Source organism: Asterias amurensis, chromosome 5 (assembly GCF_032118995.1).
Source record: "Asterias amurensis chromosome 5, ASM3211899v1".
Classification (NCBI taxonomy): domain Eukaryota; kingdom Metazoa; phylum Echinodermata; class Asteroidea; order Forcipulatida; family Asteriidae; genus Asterias; species Asterias amurensis.
Window position 1 is genome coordinate 24,050,456 of NC_092652.1, and position 22,184 is coordinate 24,072,639.

Here is a 22,184-nt window from a genome sequence, read left to right on the forward strand (position 1 = left end):
TACGTTTTACTTTGTGTCCACTATTTTCTAAAAATGTTCAGGCCACGAAACGCTATACTGGTGCCCAACAACTTCTTTTTGCAAAACTCCTTTAGTTTTTAAGACAAACTTGACATTTCACAATCCAAATGTCGTTGACTGAATCTGAAAGAGAGACACACAAAGATGTAGTGATTAAATAAGTAACTGACAAGATGAAAATTTGGAAATACATGATACAAGGGGAACTTTTTTGATTTTTCAAAACATTGGCTCCACACTGCCCTCAGCTCTCATAATCTAGACTATCATCGGTTGCCATCCTGCCAGACACATTAACGGATAAGACGGTAGAGGAAAGGAAGAAATCAAGTAGAGACTCAGAAAAGAGATTTGAGATTGAAAGATTAAAGAAGCAAGGAGGAGATTGAAAGATGAAAGTGTCTTTGTCCGTGTCTGTGTCCGGCGGCTTTAACCTCACGGCATCGATTGTCATCACTGGGCAGGTGAGGAACCATGTTTATGAATCATTCATCAACAGCGTTACGGGCAATTATTTCATTAGCAAGTGAATTTATTCAACAGGTAATGCAAGCAAGTTCAAGGCCATTTCCTTTAAGAGTTTTGTGATGACATTCCAGTTTCTGCACCTGACATACAAGCTCTAATATTTACCTTTACTTGTGATAACATGGTAATACATCTTCAGCAGAGAATTTTTTCTCGTGAGTCTTACAGTCAAACTGTCCCCTGTTCCAAAAAAGTCAAATAATATGAACAAAAATCAATCCAAGAAGTGTTCTCAACAAAAAACAATTGGTTTAAAAAACACAGCTTTTAATATAGAAATAAACCAGGGCCCAAAGTCATAGACCTGCTTAATCACGAAAAGCAGCTAAGCACAACAAAATTATGCATGTATATCCAGCATGTGATATCAACATAAACTTTAAAAAACACGTATGTAAATTAAATTTGTTTCCACATATCAAAACATGTGTGCTTCACACTGCCCTCAGCTCTCATAATCTAGACTATCATCGGTTGCCATCCTGCCAGACACATCAACAGATAAGACGGTAGAGGAAAGGAAGAAATCAAGTAGAGACTCAGAGAAGAGATTTGAGATTGAAAGATTAAAGAAGCAAGGAGGAGATTGAAAGATGAAAGTGTCTTGGTCCGTGTCTGTGTCCGGTGGCTTTAACCTCATGGCATCGTTTGTCATCACTGGGCAGGTGGGGCGCCATGTTTAGGAATGAACCCTTTATCTTCAACAAGCAATCTAATAAGTTTTTTGCTACTTGCCACAGAAATTGTTCGTGCTCAACCATTGGATGATTAATTGGTGGAGACAACAAAATGTACAGATAAAATGTTCAGGGATTTGTTCTTCCTCTTTCAAGAAATTGTGGCATTTGGTCACGGTGAGTTGGCCAAACCTTAGCCGTATGCCAAGGCCAATGATCAAACTTGACATGCTGGAATTTCAGACTTACCTCTCATGCTGAATACAATGGTGGCATCCTTACGATCTCTCATTGATCCAAATAAAGGACAACGGTCTGTAACCGGGGATAAGACCAAGGGAGACTTAGGAGGTTATTAGATAGTAGGGAGGGTTAATACAAACACAATATAAAAAATCAAATTTGCATGAAAATTTCTTAGAAAATAAACTGAAAAAATCAAAGGCCTCAAATTGAATAACTCTAAAAACCCTTGATTTAAAGTTTACGTTTGTGATATTTATCAATACAAGACGGACATTTTGGATGGACATACTTGTTGGAACCCTCAGACAGCCTTGTTTTCCACTCACGAATTGCAATACAACAGAGAGTCACAACAACTCCAGGGAGGTCATGGGAAGGATGAAGGGAAGAGGAAAGGATGGCAGGGATGAAGGGATGGGTGAGCGGGATGAAGGGTGGTTGGGAAGTTGCTCCTAACTGAAGACCAATCTCAGAATAAGGCATCTTTTGTCATCACAGGGTAATACCATGCAGTCCTTGTCCTTATAAATTGCATTAAGGACATCATTCAACAGGTCGGTAAAACGTAATCAGTATACAAGGAAATGCTTTTACTTTGAAAGTTCTACACAAAAACATCTACTGCATATATTAAGCTTGGGCGATATCGATTTATTTTATTCACGATATATCGCCGACAATATATCGCGATATTCGATATAATCGCGATTAATGAAATTTGACATCATCAGTCTTAAAACTCCAAGTGAAAGTTGCAGAAGAGACAGTCATAGCTTAAGAGAGGTGTTCTAATGACCTATTCTTCTGGTTTTACTCCAAACCTATGGGGTATCAGCTAGCAAATACATCGCGATATTTAATCGATATATCGCAATTATCGCGATTATCGCGATATATCGCGATATATCGATATTTCGATTAAAACCAAATCCATTCGATATCGAAATCGTGTCCAAATTAATATCGCGATATTCGATAATATCGTGATATCGCCCAAGCTTAGCATATATGTCAATAAGAACTTTGTGATTTCCTTTAAAAACAACGTCAAGATTGATAAACCCAGTACCAGCAAGCAATGTAAGGCAATCATTCTATTTGACAATTATTGATCAACATAATAAGAGTTTAAGAAAACAATATTTAATAAAGCATACCTTCAACTTACGACAAAGGTGGAGTCTCGTAAATGTAACATTGTTACTTTGCGATGTATGCAGAGATGGTATACTGAGCAAGACGATGTGCCTTCTTACTCTATGCAACACTCTCGACTATGTCACGACTAACCACAGTCATTGACGTCAGCAGTGTGTCTGCTACACTGGGACAAATTTCACATACAACACGTTTTAAAATCAAAATACAAGCATTGCTTGTACAATGTAAAATGCATTGTAAATCTCTATAGGAACATTTCAAGGGGGCACTTAGGCAATGACCAGGGGCACCAAGGCAATGCCCAGGGGCAATGAAGGCAATGCCCAGGGGCAATGGGGGCGATTGCCGCAGAGAAGTATCAGGGATGTATATCCCACATGTATGTGGTACCAACTTTAAAAAGAATGTATATAAATTTCCACGCATCAAACATGTTGGTTTCACACTGCCCTCAGCTCTCATAATCTAGACTATCATCGGTTGCCATCCTGCCAGACACATCAACGGATAAGACGGTAGAGGAAAGGAAGAAATCAAGTAGAGACTCAGAAAAGAGATTTGAGATTGAAAGATTAAAGAAGCAAGGAGGAGATTGAAAGATGAAAGTGTCTTTGTCCGTGTCTGTGTCCAACGGCTTTAACCTCACGGCATCGTTTGTCATCACTGGGCAGGTGGGACGCCATGTTGATGAATGAATCCTTCAACAACGGCAGGCAATATAAAAAAAATTCTGCTACTTTTAAATTATTCCGTCTTAAAAAAGAACCACTTGCCTGCAAACTTTTTTGTGCTTAACCATTGGATTAGTTGTTTAAATTTCCAGAATTTTTCTGTTGTTGAGAATTTGTAGTCAAAATGACGCCATGGTTTCACAAAGTACACAACAAATGTTCAGATAAAATGTTCAGGGATTTGTTTTCTCAGTTAAGAAAATGTGGTACATGTTCACTGTGAATTGGCCGAACCTTAGCCATATTCCAAAGTAAATTATGCCAATAATTGGCCACGCTATGGCCAATATAAAGAAAATGGTCTTGACATGCTGGGATCTCAGACTTGCCTTTCACGCCGGTAGCATCCCAACGATCTCTCGTATCCCTTCTTAGTCCAAAGAAAGGATAAAGGTCTGGTATTGGGGATAACAACAAGGGAGACTTGGAGGTTATTAGATAGTAGGAGTGTTAAAAAAAATACAATTAAAAAACAAAATTTGTAGAAAAATTGTATAGAAAACAACCTGAGAAAATCACAAGCCTAAAGTTGGCAAACCCTAAATTCCATTGACTGCTAAGTTTACATGTGTGATCTTATCTTCTTGCTGCGTGTCAAGACAGACATACTGGTTGAAACCCTCAGACAGCCTTGTTTTCCACTCACGAATTGCAATACAACAGAGAGTCGCAACAACTCCAGGGAGGTCATGGGAAGGATGAAGGAAGATGAGGGTAGGGATGGAGGAGGCAATGGGATGGGTTGGCAGGATGAAGGGTGGTGGGGAAGTTGCTCTTGACTGAAGATCAATCTCAGAATAAGGCATCTTTTGTCATCACAGGGTAATACCATGCAGTCCTTGTCCTTATAAATTGCAAAAGGGACATCCTTTGACTAGATCATTAGATGTGATCAAAATAAAAGGAAATTAATTTTGAAAAATCTATAAAAAGTTCTACTTCATATGTCTATAAGATTTTGTGATTTCCTCTAAAAAACAAGTCAAGATTGATGTATCCAGTACCGGCAGATCATTTAAAGCAATCATTTTACTTCACAATTATTGATGATTTAATTTACTTATCAATAAATGTATACAAAAAAAATTTAACTGTTACAAAATAATAAGAATATATCCAATACTGTAGAGCATACCTTCAACTTCCCAGTGGAGTCCCATACTTGTGATAGTGGTACTATGGGACACTCGTACAATGTCATGAGTAACCACAGTGCAGTGTCCTTGTTGTCACCGATGCTACAACGATACTTGCTATCAACAAATTTCACATAAAACATGCTTTATATTTAAAGAAAAATACAAGCTTTGCTTTTACAATGTTGTGCACTGACGTCATCACACCACCATCTTAAAGGCAGCGGACACTATTGGTAATTACTCAAAATAATTATCAGCATAAAACCACGATTGGTAATGAGTAATGGGGAGCTGTTGATAGTACAAAACATTGTGAGAAACGGCTCTCTCTGAAGTGACATAGTTTTCGAGAAAGAAGTAATTTTCCATGAATTTGATTTCGAGACCTCAAGTTTAGAATTTGAGGTCACGAAATCAAGCATCAGAAAGCACACAACTTGTTGAGACAAGGGTGTTTTTTTCTTTCATTATTCTCTCGCAACCTCGACGATCAATTGAGCTCAAATTGTCACAGGTTTGTTATTTCATGCATATGATGCGATACACCAAGTGAGAAGACTGGTCTTTGACAATTACCAATAGTGTCCATTGTCTTTAAATAAATGACGATGAAAAACCAAGGCGTGCAGGATAAGTCAATTAGCAACCTTCTGCTTGACCTCTGGTCGAGGGCGTCCTACTCAAATGACGTCATTTGCAAAGGTCTATGACAGAGCATCAGCTGATTGGGAGTACTTTTTAGTACAAGGTTTATGTATGAACGACACAAGTTAAGCAAACTATGCAAATAAGCCAGTAAAAAGAATGTTCTCTATTGTGGCCTCCAATTTACAGAACTGTCTTCCTGTCACCATTAGAAACGCAGAACTCAGAAAAAATTCTGTACGATTTCAAGAAAATTTGTTTCAACATATCAAAACATATAGGCTTCACACTGCCCTCAGCTCTCATAATCTAGACTATCATTGGTTGCCACATCAACGGATAAGACGGTAGAGGAAAGGAAGAAATCAAGTAGAGACTCAGAAAAGAGATTTGAGATTGAAAGATTAAAGAAGCAAGGAGGAGATTGAAAGATGAAAGTGTCTTTGTCCGTGTCTGTGTCCGGCAGCTTTAACCTCACGGCATCGTTTGTCATCACTGGGCAGGTGGGGCGCCATGTTTATGAATGATTTCACCAGCACCAGCAGGCAATGTAGGGCAACCGTTTTAGTGGCAAGTGAATTTTAATATTCAACAAGTTATGCAAGCCAGTTCAAGGGAATTTCATTTCAGAGAGTTTTGTGTCGAGACAACAGATTCTAGTGTCTGGCCCGGTTCATGCTTGCGAATTTGAATGCGATACAAATTTTGACGCCACAGGGCTGTTTTAAAGCAAATGTTTAGCAGGAGTAGAGCACAGGGCAACCGATGCGAATTGTTCGTTACGAATTTGGGATGTCAAAATATGAATTGCATTCGCACTCACAGGAAGTACGAACCAGGCTTTAATCTTGAAACAAGCTCTTTTTTTTTTTTACATTTACCTGTGGTAATAATAACAGCTCTGAAATAATGTTGTTACATCTTCAACGGAATCATTTTCCTCCAGAGTCTTACAGTTGTTCTAACTCCTTGATTCCTAAATTGTCAGATAATGTGAACAAAAATCAATCTAAGAAATTACCTTCACTTATTTACAACTTTGGTTAGAAAACACAGCTTTTTAATACAAAATTAACCAAAGCCCTTGTTCTTGGTGCCTTTGCCCTTTCACAAATGAGACATCAGGGCCCAATTTCATAGAGCTGCTTAGCACAAAAATTTGCTTAGCATGGAATGTCTTTCTTGATAATAACAAGATTACCAACCAAATTTCCTACTGTTGCATATTGCCTGTTACATATATTCAGCTGTTGTTTGTTTATTCTGAAAATCACTTGAAAATTTGGTTGGTAATCCAGTTTTTTATCAAGGCGAAAAATGTCATGCTAAGCAAATTTTTGTGCTTGCAGCTCTATGAAATTGGGCCCTGGTCTGAATTCTTCTGCACACAGCAAAACTGTTGTGTAAGCAAATTATGCTTTAGTTGCAACCCCCTCCCCTCCCGGCCATTATAACCCAAATCCTCCTCTCCAATCCCGACTAGGACACAACATAGCCCTCAGACATACTGTTTGTCTTCTCATGAGCAGTCAACAGATGGGATCCACTCCAAGGATTGATCAGCAATGAAGACCAGAAGAAAGAATAAAGAATCAGAGGGAGGGGTGGACTTGAGAGAGGGATTGGATTTGCTTTGGGGAGGGAGAGAAAGATTGAAAAACTGAAGCAATTTTATGAAGAGGTTCCTAGCTGCGGACTGGCCTCGGAATAAGGCATCTTTTGTCATCACAGGGCAGATCGTAACCAGCTGAACAATTTCACTTGCAAATCTATTGAGGTTGTATTTTCAAATACCGATCAAATGTTTATATCAGCAGCAACTTGTTTTTGGTCTTTTTATCCAAATTAAAAAACAACAAGAATTGCGTAAAACATACTCAACTCAATACAAATGAGCAATACAATACAAGTAAACACTTTAATAAATGTGTTTTAATTTCTTAACATAGTCTCCAGATGTTAACATTACTAAAGTTCAAAACGAAATGTATATCAACACTTCACAATGCAATGCCTCAAATCCCATACTTGTAGAATTAATATGGATTATTATTTAGAAAAGTCTGTATTTGCGTAACTGGTACAATACTTGAGTTTTACCTAATACCCTCAAGGCTTCATGATTGAGAATCTCCAAATATCCATAAAAACCAACAACATATTGGATCAATACCATTTACATTCATGTCACATTTATATGCTTATTTCTCTCAAATGCAATACTGAGGAGTGGACTTTGATAGAATCAGTGGATCTTAAGTAGTAAGTCCAACCGACTAACGAAAATAGAACATTCCTGTTTTAATAAAGCCCTTACCCATTCAACGTTGATCTAACTTGTACTTCCTCAACCGCAGAAGATGCAGAAACTCATCCTTAAGGAAGACAGCCTGCTCCTTGAGTGGATGTGTAAGAACTTCATCATAATAGGTACCGAATAATCTGCATCTCACCATGGATACGACTTGTTGAGAGGTGAACATCCCCATCCTGCGTTATAATCAACATGATGGTGAATGATACAAAAAGAATTAAAAAAAAAAAAAAAAAAAAAAACAAAGAGTAAAAAAGACAACGCTATCCAGTTAGGAGACGGTATTGCAAGTGAATTGCATATTACAGCAAGTCTAACTATGTGTGGTAAAAACAAACTCTTTCAAAAAAAAAAAAAACATTAATGCAATTCTTTGACTACACATATGTGTAGTTGACCAAGAACATGTGATTAGTTTCTCTTTCAAAAGGTTTAAGTATGAAGTAGATTTTTTTATTTTAATGTATTTTTAATACTACAAGGCCAACTAAATAACACGACTGCACTGACTGAACTTGGTCTGTATTAATAATATGTGAGATCTCTCAACAGTTGTTAGCAATTATAATGCTGTGCTGGAAGGCCAGCAGACAGCATCTGTCGACAGTTTGACTCTCACTCTGCCTCAAAGAGGTTCGTTCCTTGTGATTGACAGCAAGTATTGAAGGTGTCAGCAGAAGGTATTGAAATGAGGAGTGGTCTACATATTAAAGATGCGGGATAAAGATGTAATCGCAAATAAACAGTAAAAGAAATCCAAAGACTTAGATGTGCATGTCTCATTTATTTTTAATAATAACAATAGTGGAATTTAATCTTTGAACAGGCAAGGCGATTTTTATTTTGCAAAGGGCACCTTCCATTGGAAAATCTGGGAATCAATGGGAAACATTTGATGGGGCACCAAGGCCAAGACCAGGGGCAACAAAGTCAATGGCCTCTGTGGCCTGCATGTAATAACAGGCCTGGCTTTTTATATATCTGGCACTCTGTGACGCTCAAGGTGCTTCAACATTCAGTATTTTCCTGTAAGGTGTTGTAAAGTTTCAAGTACGAGACCAATAAATATTTTGAAGTCATAATATTTTCAAAATATTTTTGTTACAAAAATCAAATGATAACACTCAGGTATGTTGTTTCTGTCAATAAAATATCTCAATACATTTTATGTTGGTTCCAGATGCTTTGATTTGACAGTTTGACGATTTCTTTTTTTAAATCTTTAAATTTTTCTCATCGTAACCATTCAAAAATGTGAACAATGTGCATTGCTCCTCCTTTTACACCACTACTCCTGCCTCCAGCATCTTCAAAGGGTATCGAATGACATTTTAGAAACACATCAATGCTAACTGTGAGGCTACTGTCGTTCTGAATGAGCAATGTCATCATATGGCACCAAGGAATGCAGGTGAAAGTTATCAGTGAGCTGCCAGTTTAACCTTACTAAACATGCCAGAGACTGGGTGAGCAGTTCGTTGAATTGTGTAAGAGTTTGACAACAGTACAGATTGGTCTTTTGAACAGAGATAGATTGCAATGATCATTGGCCGAGAAACGGAATGCCATTCAAGTGACAGCATTTTTTTGACGAGTATAAACTGCATGTTTACAGAGAGTTCCTTAGTGGATTGGTAGAAGCGTAGGAGGTGGCGATTCTTTTTTTTCGCCGGGTGTTTTTTTCTGATTGACGAGCTGACAATGTCGATGCTATGCTTTCGGCCGGTGAGTAAATTTTGATTCAAACATCTAAAACCAACCTTAAGGAATGCAATTTCAAGGTAAAGTCTTATGATTTCAAAAGAGTTTAATATACAAATTTTGACTCTTACAAACATTACTGGTGAGGAATATTTCTCCCACTTGGTCCAAAGGATCCCTATGAATCAGGGCCCAATTTCATAGAGCTGCTTAAGCACAAAATTTTGCTTAAGCAAACAAACTATTGCTTAGTAAAATCAGACTACCGGCCAAGACTCCACTCAATTGTTATGCTAAGTAAACAACAGCCAAATACAAGTCACAAGCAATGTATACGGCATGAAATTTTGGCCATTAACATGTGTAAAATAAGTGAATTTTTTGCTTAAGCAGCTCTATGAAATTGGCCCCTGATGTGAGACGCCAGGTCTACCGACCACAGTTATTACTTCGCTTTTGTTTCTCCTAGCTGTCTGGAAGTATTTTTGTATTGTCATGTACCTTTGAAATGGGGCAGAAATGGATTACAAGGGGTTAGGGCCTTCGTTGCCTTTGCCGTGGCCCTAGTGCCCCTTCAAAAGTTTAAAAGCCAATATTTATAGAACCAAAAAGGATTGACGGCACAGTTTACCTTGGCTTTACTCAATCATTTACCACCACCTCGCTGGCATTACTTTTTAACGATAGTGTAAATTTAAGAATTTATTTTCAAGTCGAGATAAACAGTTGTCTGGGTTTTGTGTTATTCAAGGAAGTAATGCCTTGGTTTGTCATCTTTTCATGTACCCCTAAATTAAAAATGTTTTGATCTCAAAAGGTTGCTTTGTTTTTTGATTATTTATTTCTTATTTTTTTCAGTTTATTTATATATTTTAAAATTATTTCGGGTCTATTTATTTATGTTTTTTTGATCTTTGGGGGAGTTGGAAAAAAAGTTTTAAAATGAAGGCGCAACTCAAGCCGTGATTTTTGCCCTTAGTTGCATTTTTATTTTTATTTTGGATGACTTTATTTAGCGTTTTAATATATTATTAAAAAATGATTGAACACCCCCCCCCCCACCACCAGCAAGCCGAATTACGGGCTTGCCTTCCCTCCTCAAACAAAAAGACAAAAACTCAATCAAATTCAAATAAAGCCAAATCAAATATTACATTTACAATTTACATTAGTTAGATTTAGATTAAAACAAAAGAATTGGGTCTACATGTACCACCCTGCCTGGCATGGCCAGCTACATACTTTTCCTTAGTTTTGACCAGAACAAAATTACAATTTTTGTTATTTTAGTTTTACAAGTAAATTAAAATTTCAATCAAATTAAGCTGTTTATTTTATCCACATCATGGTTTGGGTGGGGCGAAGAAGGAAATAAATAAAATACCAAATTAGATCCTTGACATTTTAACAGAAAAACACACATTTTCGAGCAATTATTTAATAGTAAAGAGATCTAATCAAAACACAACCTCAATAAAAATATTGTCTGCTATCTTTACACCAACGAAAAACATTACAATACACATGGAAAAATGAATCACCGGTTAAAATATTTCAACAATTCCAGAAACGTGACACCAACCTTCCTTCCGCCAAGATGCTTTTCTGTAAAATGAACTCGCTAGTCGTCCACTGCATTATGGGAAACTAGTTTACCGGAAATAACTTGAAATATCAATTCGCCAAAATCTCAAATTACTTAAAACTTGCCTTAAAGATATTGTTGTATTTACAATAAATTGTAAATGTGTGTTTGTAAACTCTAAATTGGGGTTTAAAGGAGTTTATTGTCCTAAAAAGGGACAATATGGAACTATTTTTACTGGCGCGAAATCTTGACATCAGAGGTGTTCCTCGGCACTTCCGGTTTCAACCCACTCAACGTTATCTGATACAGAAAAACGGAGTTGGTTTTTCGCATTTTTCTTCCGGTGTTCTACATTTTGTAACATTTATTGTAATTTATTTTATTGTTCTTGTTCCTACAATGTCTAAATCTGTCAAAAAGCAAGTGGAAGAGGCCAGAGAGCACAATAGTCCAGATCTGGATTTGAGCGATAGAGGCATCAGTAGACTGGCTGACATTCCCGGTCTGTGTAAGTAAAACTCCATTGTGTACGGATACGGAATGAATTGACAGTTGTTTGTTGTTTACGGTAATTCTATAAATCATTTTCAACACATGTGTAGTTTAAGTTCAGTGCACACAGTAGCCACTTCTGAAGCTGAAGTTTAGTTAGGCTAGCTAGTTCATGCATGTCATTATTGAATTTTGCAGAGTGAATGTTGCTTTATAATTATAGTTTTGAGCACTTAACAATCATGACTGTCAACCCTTTACTTTTAACTTTTGCTCAAAATAGTGGCTGTTAGTGATAGTGTTACCGTTAGTGTCAGAGAAACATTCCTCCACTTTTTTAATGCGATAACCGCATCAATTACGTCGCGCCAAACTGTTCTAAATAGAACTTTTTTAGTCGGTTATGCGAGTTAATTATTAATATTAAATCATACTTGCACATGTACGTGCAAGTGTTTACTAGTGAAATTTGACACATTTTGTCTGAATTCTGGGTACTGACTTTTGTTTTTCCTAGAGTAGCATAGTGGTATTCTACACATGTGCACTTGTGGAATCCCCTGTTACTCAAAAGCATAGCCAAGGTCACAATAAAGACATTTTAATTTTTTTCACCATTTCTCCTGTATTGAGTTGTGGAGTGGCCCACCTAGTCCTAGCTAGCCCAGGCCAGCTCTTGAACAACAAAGCACAGGTCCATTTTTTAGTTTTTAGGTCTCTACTTAGTTATGGGGTACTCTGCAAATTGTTCCTGAATAAATTGTGGTCGAGCAAAAAGGTTGTCTATTTTAAAATACATTTTAATAACTGTTAGTGTTATGAAACTTAATAGTATTTTTTGTGTATTTTTCCTTTGCAGTTACGCTACGAAACCTGACTCGCTTGACATTAAGCCATAACAAGATTGATGGTAAATCCATTTCAGCTTTTCCTGTAACCACGACGTGTACCCCCCCCCCCCCCAAGAAAAAAAAAAAAATCAACCAAAAACAACATCAGCAAAAACACACAACATCATCAAAACACACACAACCACTTTTAACATTGTATTTAGTTTCATTTAAAAAAGAAAATAAACCTTCTTTATGTTGAAAAAAGTGGGCTGAACCAAGACAGACTATCTGATGGCAGATCTGTAATTTAAAAGGGAAGATGTTGGAAGAAGTGATACAAAGTTTAGCCAACATACAGTGACAAAGAAAGAAACTTAGAGACACTGGACACTATTGGTAATTGCTCAAAATAATTGTTAGCATAAAAACTTAATTGGTAACAAGCAATGGAGAGCTGTTGAGTGTATAAAACATTTTTAAAAATGGTTCCCTCTGAAGTAACGTAGTTTTTTAGCAAGAATTAATTTCTCAGTAAAATATTGAGGTCTTGAAATCAAGCATCTGAAAGCACACAACTTCATGTGACAAGGGTGTTTTTTCTTCCATTATTTATCTCGCAACTTTGACGACCAGTTGAGTTTAGGACTGTTATTTTGTGCATAAGTTGAGATACACCAAGTGAGAAGACTGTTCTTTGACAATTACCAAAGATGTTCAGTGTCTTTAAGTTAAAACAGAAAGGTTGTGTGATGTTAACTTGTCGATGTTGATATTTACTTTCTTGCAGTTCTTCCACCAAACATTGTGGAGCTTGTCTCCCTAGAGACGCTCAACTTGTTCAACAATCACATTGAAGAGCTCCCAACGAACATCAGCTCCATGCAAAGTCTTAAGTACCTCAATGTTGGGTAAGTATTACTTAAAGGAACACGTTGCCTTGGATCGGACGAGTTGGTCTTCAAAAAGCGTTTGAAACCGTTTGTTATGAAATGCATATGGTTGGAAAGATGTTCTAAAAGTAGAATATAATGATCCACAAAAGTATCACTAAAAAATGCATGGTTTTCATTTTACGTCAGGAAATAACACGGTCGGCCATTTATGGGAGTCAAAAATTTGACTCCCATAAATGGCCGACCGTGTTAGTCAACGAGGTAAAAAGAAAACCACTCAATTTCGAGGCATGTTTGTGTAGATCATTGTATTCTACTTTTACAACATCTTTCTAACCATAACGATTTTATAACAAACGGTTACAGAACGCTTTTTAAGGACCAACTCGATCGATCCAAGGCAATGTGTTCCTTTAAACCATCATAAGGGAAGATCCTGCTGGTCCCAATTTTCTAAAGCCTGTATATAAGCATGACAACTTGCGAAGCACAGAAGAACTTTGCTTTGCTTAACAGAAACTGGTTACCATCAAAATTCCATAAAGTTTTCTTTGTTGTGATGTGACTGGTGCCCCTCTCATTTTTTTGCTTAGCAAACAAATTTGCTAAGCAATATTTTCTGATTAACATGTTTATAAAATAGGGCTCTGGTGAAGAGGAGAATGACCTTATCTTTGGATAGGAGAGGAAAACCCAGCTATCAATATAAATGAAGTTGGATCAATCAAATCATACTATACTAGTTGGTCTTGTTAAAGTCACCTGGAAATAGAATTTTTTTCTTTCAACCATAGGAGTATATGCTTACGAACAATAAAACAATTTTTTTTGTAATTGTTTGTCACGATTTATATGTTTAAAAAATATATAAAGTTGTTTGGGGGGCTGACTCCGCCTACCCCTTTTGTGACGTCAATCGAGGCAGACTTTGCCTGCAATGCGTATAGTAAACACACGTGCAAAGTACATGTACGTCCAAGTCGTGAGTTGGTACATTTCAAAAAGTGTTTTTCTGCATTCAGCAGCAATACACCTGGTCGGCATTGCCAGAAAAAAACAAAAACATTTTTTTTTTAAACGTACAAACTCACGACTTGGTCCGTACATGAACTTTGCAATTGTGTTTACTCTACGCATTACAGGCAAAGTCTGCCTCGATTTACGTCATGAACAGCGCCCTCTCGGGTCGGGGTCTACTCTTAAATTTGTAAATAACATAAGAACTGATTTTTTAAAACCTTAGTTAACTGTTTATTCACATTCCACTCATCAAAACATATGTGAGTGGCAAAAGCTTTATTTTGAAAAAATACCACTTCCAGGTGACTTTAATCTGTTACTGCAATGCAGGTATAATTGTACCTGTATACGACGCTGTTTGTTTCAACATCCAAAGAATTGTAGTCATGATGCATATAATAAAAAATACATCGTTATCTTATTCTTTTTCCCTAGAATGAACCGTTTGTACAGTTTGCCGAGAGGCTTTGGTGCCTTCCCTAAGCTTGAGGTCCTGGATGCAACGTACAACAACCTGAATGAGAACAGTCTCCCTGGAAACTTCTTTCTTCTTGGTAAATCGTTTTTGTATTTCTCATCTCTGTTTTTTTTACTGTAAGCATCAGGGCCCGTAAAAGTACAACAATTTGCTAAGCATAGCAAAATTATGCTTAGGGCTAGATAGCTCAGTTAGTAGAGCGCTGGCAAGTTAATCCGAAGATTGTTGGCTCAAACCCTGCACCAGTAAATATTTCTTGATTCAACCCCAAATCACAAAGAAAACTGTCTCACATGCACCATCTGTGGCGGGTTTCCTGCTACTTTTTGCCAAGCAGCTAATTGTTAAGCAGCTCTATGAAGAATATTAATTTTGGTTTTTACCCATACACCGATGTGTGTTACCAGCACTGTATACTCAGTACTTTCCCGAGTCCAGTGAAAAAATATCACAGGCATGTTACTCGGGTGGGATTCAAACCCACAACCTTTGTAATTCTAGAGCAGTGTCTTACCAACTAGACTACCGAGGTTGCCCGGTAGCTAGAGGCTAGAGCTATATGAAGGTTGTTGGTTCAAACCCTGCCCTAGTAAATTTTTCTTTATTCAACCCCAAATCGAAAGAAAAAAAACCACTGTCTCACATGCACCATCTGTGGCTGGTATCCTGCTACTTTTTGCCAAATAAAGCAGCTCTATGAAATTCAGATCAGATTTTTTCATGTTACCTCGACATTAATAAGCATTCTTCAATTAACGTAGAATGGTGACTATAACTAAGTATGAAATTTCACACAAATGGACCCTGGTTATATTAACGCACACCTTTTATTCAGCTAAGTTTTTCTAAATTGATAATTGTTCCTGTGTGAAATAAGGAAGTATCTTCTTTCGTTTTGTTGTGGCAGAATCAATGAGAGGGATATATTTCTCTGACAATGATTTTGAGATCATCCCTGAAGATATTGGTCAGCTAAGCAAATTAGAAGTGGTAAGTAACAGCCATTATTTTCACTAGAGAGAAAACAACTATTAGAACGTGGAAGTGCACACTGCACACTCATTCCTGTTCCAGAAAAAAGCCATGAAAGCCAAGTTTGAAAGATTTATCACTCAGCTCAATTGTGTTTTAAAAACAAAATTGATTTGTTGTAGGGAAAGTATAATCCGAGTTCATCACAGTGTTTTTTTTTTATCTAGTACTTTTCAAATTTCATCAAAGCCAATAAAATTAACACAAACAAATTTGTGTCTGATTATTCACTTGATGGCTGCCCATAGTTTGTTCACTTGTGACCCCACATGACACGAAGATGTGAAAGAAAAAATCATAAAGCTTTACAGCTTATGACCAGAGTCTGGTTTTCGCTGTAAGGTCCCTTTCTGTCTGCTCATCGCCATTTAGCCATGGTAGACACTATGAGTGCATTGATAATAATATTGAAGTCTTATATAGCGCATGTATCTACCAAACAAGGTACTCAAGGCACTGAGTATATACAAACTTTCAGAAAGATAGGTTTTTTGCAGTGATGAATTTTGAGACCTAATTAGTTAGCACCTTATAAGGGTTTACAAGGTGCATACAGCAGCCACAGCCAGGAACACCAGGGCGAACCCCTTCTCTTTTCGATTAAGTGCACTGGGTTCTTTTACATGGGTTACACAACACATGGGACCAACTGCTTTACGTCCCATCTGAAGGACGAAGCAATGGTTAAGTGTCTTGCTTAAGGACACAAGTGTCACGGCTGAGGATTCGAACCCACACTCTGCTGATCAGAAACACCAGAGTTTGACTTCGGTGCTCTTAACTGCTCGACCACGATACTTCCATCACATCTCATGTGCCTTTCATTTGGCATATTCAAGAACAGTTTGAAAACTCATCTGCATAAAGAAGCATTTTGTTGACTCAATTTTCTAATTATGTGATGCTACTTTTATTTGCTTGTTGGTTGTTTTTTGTACAGCAGCGCCATGAGTGCTGCTTGCGCCGCATACCCAATGCTTTAAAAGTTTCTGTTATTAGTTGATGGTCATGTCCCTAATCTCTGTTTTGTTTTGCTTGATGGATTCATCCTTTATCTCTGAATAATTTGCAAAATGATGTCTGTCTGTTTGTGTGGCTGTGGCTGTGTCTGTGTCTGTAAAGTTATTACTAACCACTTGATTTAAAATTAACTAAACTCATAGGAAATTGTACTTAAAATGAAGTTCAAGAGTTAAATACTAGACTTACTAATAGTTGAATATGTTTCTTCTCGCAGCTTGCAATGAGAGACAATGAGTTGATAGCTCTACCAAAGGCTATCGGGGATCTGCAAAAAATGAAGGAGCTTCATATTCAGGGAAACAGACTCACCGTTCTACCTCCAGAACTGGGTAAGTGTCCTTAAATTTAAATGGAATTAAAAAACTTTCATGATGGAAATGTGATGGAAATCTGATGAAGACCTCTTGCCCTGATGTCACACTAAGCTACAGTCTGCCTACGGTGGGGCATTTTGGAAGTCAAATTGCATACATACAATTAAACGGTCGTGTAAGAACTCGTCGCTACCCTTTTATTCCCTTAATAATAACAAACGTGAAGATATTGCAATGCTTCTGATGTAATATGTGAATAATGTGGAAATCAATAAATTGAACAGAATGAGACTCTGTAACTGCTACTGACATTCTGACTGGTATTTAACTAACTTCCGGCAAGTTGACAGAGATGGTAACAAGTTGTTGAAGGTCTATTTGAAATATTGGCAGGTCATGACCCAAACAATGTACTTTATTATCAGTAGTTATTTACACTTTAAATTTTTCAATTCACTCTAATAGGCAAGATTGACCTGTTCAGTGGCAACACGGTCTTCAAGGCGGAGAACAACCCTTGGGTCCCGCCCATTGCTGACCAGTTCCAGGTGGGCGTGTCTCATGTCTTTGATTACATCAGATCAGACACATACAAATAGTAAGTGAAGATTTTGGCCTAACATTGTATAGTGCTGCTCACCTTTAAACAATGGGGTGTGGTGGCCGAGCGGTCTAGGGCATGTAGGGTGTTGGACTCATGTTCTGTACAGAATTTACAGAATGTGGGTTTGAAACATGGCCTTGTCAGTCACGACACTTGTTCTTGAGCCAAGGCACATTATCATAATTGCTTCTCGTCTCACAGGAGTACAAAAGTGGTACTGATGAGAGCTGGGAAGTAACCTGCGATGGACTGGTATCTTGTCCTGGAGGAATAGAAATATTCTCAGTTGTTTAAACTGGATATAAACACAGGCCTGATCAGCCATATTGGCTCGGCAAGGTTTGACTGGTCCTAAGGTGTTAAACTGACATTTGGCCAGCAGACCACTGATAAGGGAGAATGCTTCGCTTGTTGTTAACTGCTCAGTGTATTCATTCTATATCTTTTCTCATTTTAACCAGTTTGTACGGTCGCCACATCCAAGCTGGGGCCGCCCCTCCACCGAAGACCAACAACAGAGCCAAGAAGATCAGTCGACGAGAAGTGTGGGGAAAGAAGTAACTATACAAGGAGGCACCAATCCTGAAATATCCAGGCTCTCTCTTGTCTCAACAGTCCGAGATCTTCCTCGTTTATAAAAAAAAGCAACAGTAAGACGTTATTCTGCCAAGTTCTGGAAACAAGAAACCTGGTTGTAGCCCTCGGAGGAGTGTGTAGAATGTTTTGAATGTGGGAAATCTTGGGAGATCTTTCTCACCTTTGTCATTGTTGATCTTCAATAGACCCTTTGCATGTGTCGTCTCACTCTCAAAAGGCGGCCTCACTTGGGTCCAAAAGCGCCCTCACTGGGGTCAAATGAGGCAAATGGTTGGACAATAGCTGTTCTTTGTGCGTAAGGCGAGCACGTGAGCCCAGCGTAATTTTACATTATGCAAGGGGTCTATTGAGGCACTTGCTGTTCTGAAGAAAGTAAATTATCAAATTTTAACTGAGAGTTTTCGCCACAAAAACTGCATACTGTATGGTTGTAACACAGAAGAGTCCAACTTGAATCGAGTCTAAACGTAGTCGCAATGCATGCACAAACACACCAACAATGAAAACCGCATTCAAATTTAACTTGAACTTACTGATTCAAATTTTTTGTTAACTCACACATATGCCTTAAGTACATTGCGATTGTGAAGGATATTTGAATTTCCCATGCACGGCTTGAATTTGATAGAAAAATCCACAAGGTTACAGGGGCTTGTAACTAAAAATATTGGCTAGACCAGAAAAGACCGATCCATTAAGCTCCGCCCCATCGCGTATTGACCAATCACAACGCAACGAAGGTCCGACACTAAGGTCCGACATGCGTGCGCCTATGCTTTGCGCGCGCGGCAGAGTTGTGCAGAAAGCCATTGGAGAGCCCCACGTGTTCTTGCTCACACGTGCGTCGTAGGTGGAGCCTACTGGATCGGTCTATTGTTTGTACAAGACCAGAATCAAAATGAAAGAAACATTACCGAGTACTGACAATATGCGGAACACACTCTGTGAAGAAGTTTGGTCTCATCTGTCTTTTGAGGTATTAAGTATTACTCAAAAGAATTAAAAGGTAATTTTCAGACTCAAAGTAAACATTTTGAACATTTGTTTATGTTCAAGATACTTCACAGTGAGGTATTGTTATTCAATTGAAAAACACAAGATCACCAGGCTTGTGCGGTCATAAAGGTTGGTTCATACTTCCTGAGTATCCCATACGAATTGTGACGACACAGGGCTGTGTTTGCAGTGAATGTTTTGCAAGAGTTCAGCACAAGTCAACTGTAGCAAATTATTTGTTGCAAATTTGTGATGTTGAAATTCGCATTCGCAGGAAGTATGAACTGCGGTCCAGTGTAAAATTCAGAGCCCTGCCATGGTACAAAGAGAAGATATGTCTCTTCGGGCCAAATTGTCACAAATTTAACATTTTTTTGTTGCTTAAAAATAGTAAGCTGCCCATTGTGGGATTCAGTCACACTTCAACTCATTTGTATATAGTAATGCCTATTTATACCAATAGTTTATTAACAATTATTCTATTTTAGCATTTATTTCATAATAATGTACAGCTTTTTTATACTAACTGAATATTTCTTATATTTTACTTGGGATGGAAGAAGAAGAAAAAACGAAAGCCTTTTGAATGTGAAGGAGTTAGTAATCATGGAGTAAGCCAAAGTAAGGAATTTTGTGTAAAATACCTTGACTTTATTAAATGCCAACTTCTTTAGCTTAGCATCACACACTTATGTGTCGCCCTAGTTTGTCCAATATTTTGGGTCAGACCTGGAATTTTGTCTTGGGAGGGGCAGGGCCAATTTCATGTTGCACAAGGGCACTTCAGTCATGATATTTGGCCCTTGCAGAAAGCCTTGGTGCCCTTGCCCTTTAAAATCGAAGCATACAGGCCTGTAATTTCATGCCTATATTTCTATTTCTATGCTGGCACTCATTAAAAGTATGTTTAGCAAATTTTTGAGGATTATGGTGTGGTGCCTTAAATGGTGAGCCTGTGTGCAAGGGGCTCTAGTGCAAGCATAGAGTTATATATATAAGAACTAGAGGGCGCACTGGCCTATATATGTGCCCCGGCATGCGAGCAGGTGCCATTTTCTAAGTTGACAAAACAGGCATCCCACAGTGGGTGCGTTCGTTTAGCTTCCCTGGGTCGACCCCGGCATGTAGCGATTTTGTTTTCCAGGCCGAACGTGGGTAATTATTTGCCCAAGTTCATCCTTGAAAAAATAACCGCCACACACAGGGGTCGACCCAGGGAAGCTAAACGAACGCACCCAGTGTGTGTTTGTGCGGCCATTTTGTAAGTTGACAGAACAGCATCGCGTATAGCATTCAATAAACACAAACTCCTACGTGTGTTTCGTATTCCCGGCGCGTTTGTGCAAGCAACATCACCAGTGCGCCCTCTAGTTCTTATATATAACTCTATGAGTGCAAGTAAAGAGATTGTGACTGTAGGAACTGGTTGCTCCCTTGAACTAACTGTGGGCAGTTGAAATATTTTCGAGGGGGCGCATCCCAGTCATGTAGAGTTTGAAGGAAGTGCTACGTGTAGCTGTGGGACCGAATTTCTTAGAGCTGCTTAAGCAGAAAAGTTTGCTTAACAATTTCCTGCTGAGCAGAAATGAGCAGGATACCACGCAATCACAAATTGTAATTGTGACATGGCATTTTGCTGGTATTCTTTATCTGGTCAGGCAAATGCTGCTGTGCTTAGCTACTTTCTGTGCTTAAGCAGCTCTATGAATATAGGGCCAGATCTGTACCCGTTCTGCGATGACTCGGCTGTATGTCAAGTTCAGATAGCTGCCTATCTCAATATCAGCATATTTCTTCAGTGATTGTAAAAAAAACTTTTGCATTTGTCATAAAAAAAATTACTGGAAAAATTCACTTTTGGGTACAAATTGTTTAAAATTGAGATTATCCAGAATAGTATATTAACATTTGATGACATAAATTAAGATTTTTACATGTATGTAGCTTGGAAGGAGCAGTCGTTAAATTTAAACGTAATGTAGATAAAGAACAGGAGTATGTTTTTTTAAAACTTCTCAAGGAGTTCTTACACTGTTATATGAGGGAGAATTAGACCGGTCCATTAAGACCCACCCAACTTAACAACTATTTATCACTGGTATCTGCTGGGATAGTTTTTTTACACGACACACAAGTTTTGCTCTGCCCCATATCACACTCAAAAGACAACGCAGCAATCAAAATAGCCAAACTTGTTTACAAACTTCTAAAGTGCCAAATGTTTTTCAGACTATTAGGCACGTGTCTGCTGTTGTGATTGGTTTGTGTTGGGGGGAGCTTAGTGGACAAGCCTTCTACATGTATTACATTAAATTGGTACCAGAGTCTTAAACACACTCGGGATAGGTGATATTGAATACTCTTAATGGGGGGGAGGGGCCTCTTTCTACTACCAATGCGACTAATCTAAAAAATAAATTAATTTCTAGATAAGTTGCATTATAAAAACTTCCCTCCTCGGAAAAAGTATATGAGTATAAGTAATTACAATAATAAACCAAAATAAAATACAGGATGTTGAAGAAAAGTTTACTTTAAAATAATAAGGCTCTAGCCCCTGAACCTTATGGGATCTCACACTTTCACTGAAGAATTAAAAATACAGTTATTTTTCCTGAAGTCTTCGTTTGTTTGCTTTAAACTGGTGCTTTATGTGCATGCTATAACTTAAATCAAATCATTGTTAAATAGGTTGAACCATCTTTCAGCTGAATAAAGACATTTTCAGACTAACTTTTTTTTTACAAATGTGTTCATGTGTTCTTTATTGGTTTTTTAATTTTCCACATTTCTATTCCGTGGTCATTTTCCTACTACATTGTCACTTGTCTTCTTATGGAGAAAAACCATGATGCAATCTTTGTGACTTGAGGGCCTAATTCCCCAGAATTTTATGCTTAGACCCACAGAATTATGCCCTTAGAAGGGTGCTGTAAGCACAGATTAATTTGCGGTAAACAGAGCCATGAAATTTGACGCTGGCCAGTCAGATTCACAACACCCATTTTTGTAACCAGGTTCCAGGTGCTTTTAAGAGCCATTATACACTTTCGGTAAACAGTGTTGTCCAAGTCCCACACTTTGTGTATCACAACTTATATATAAAATAACAAACCTGTGAAAATTTAGGCTCAATCGTTCATCGGAGTCG

The 22,184-nt window shown here is 37.9% G+C and overlaps 1 protein-coding gene and 1 long non-coding RNA gene across 3 annotated transcripts; one reads left to right on the top strand and one right to left on the bottom strand.

Moving 5' to 3' along the window:
• Positions 1-5: 5 nt before the first annotated feature.
• On the bottom strand, positions 6-10,764 carry LOC139936917 (uncharacterized). 2 transcript variants are annotated; one of them, XR_011786033.1, is made up of 9 exons: positions 10,746-10,764; positions 7,466-7,638; positions 6,030-6,124; positions 4,500-4,617; positions 3,694-3,759; positions 2,630-2,791; positions 1,476-1,541; positions 655-729; positions 6-144 (listed from the first exon to the last, which is right to left on the bottom strand). It is a non-coding gene; the product is annotated as an uncharacterized lncRNA (long non-coding RNA). The 2 variants fall into 2 exon arrangements; XR_011786032.1 differs by having other exon boundaries at positions 10,705-10,757.
• LOC139936916 (ras suppressor protein 1-like) lies at positions 8,202-21,754 on the top strand. The gene is made up of 9 exons (XM_071931743.1): positions 8,202-9,187; positions 11,172-11,259; positions 12,103-12,153; positions 12,864-12,984; positions 14,425-14,543; positions 15,375-15,457; positions 16,737-16,851; positions 17,302-17,434; positions 17,902-21,754. The coding sequence occupies exons 1-9, from the start codon at positions 9,164-9,166 to the stop codon at positions 17,999-18,001; spliced, it is 834 nt and encodes a 277-aa protein (XP_071787844.1). The 5' UTR covers positions 8,202-9,163; the 3' UTR covers positions 18,002-21,754.
• Positions 21,755-22,184: the final 430 nt, after the last annotated feature.

Bases quoted from the DNA above. Each gene is read 5' to 3' on its own strand.
- LOC139936916 (XM_071931743.1), top strand. From the start codon at position 9,164: ATGTCGATGCTATGCTTTCGGCCG. The intron at 9,188-11,171 runs GTGAGTAAATTT...TCTGTCAAAAAG, and splicing joins CGATGCTATGCTTTCGGCCG to CAAGTGGAAGAGGCCAGAGA. The intron at 12,985-14,424 runs GTAAGTATTACT...CTTTTTCCCTAG, and splicing joins CTTAAGTACCTCAATGTTGG to AATGAACCGTTTGTACAGTT.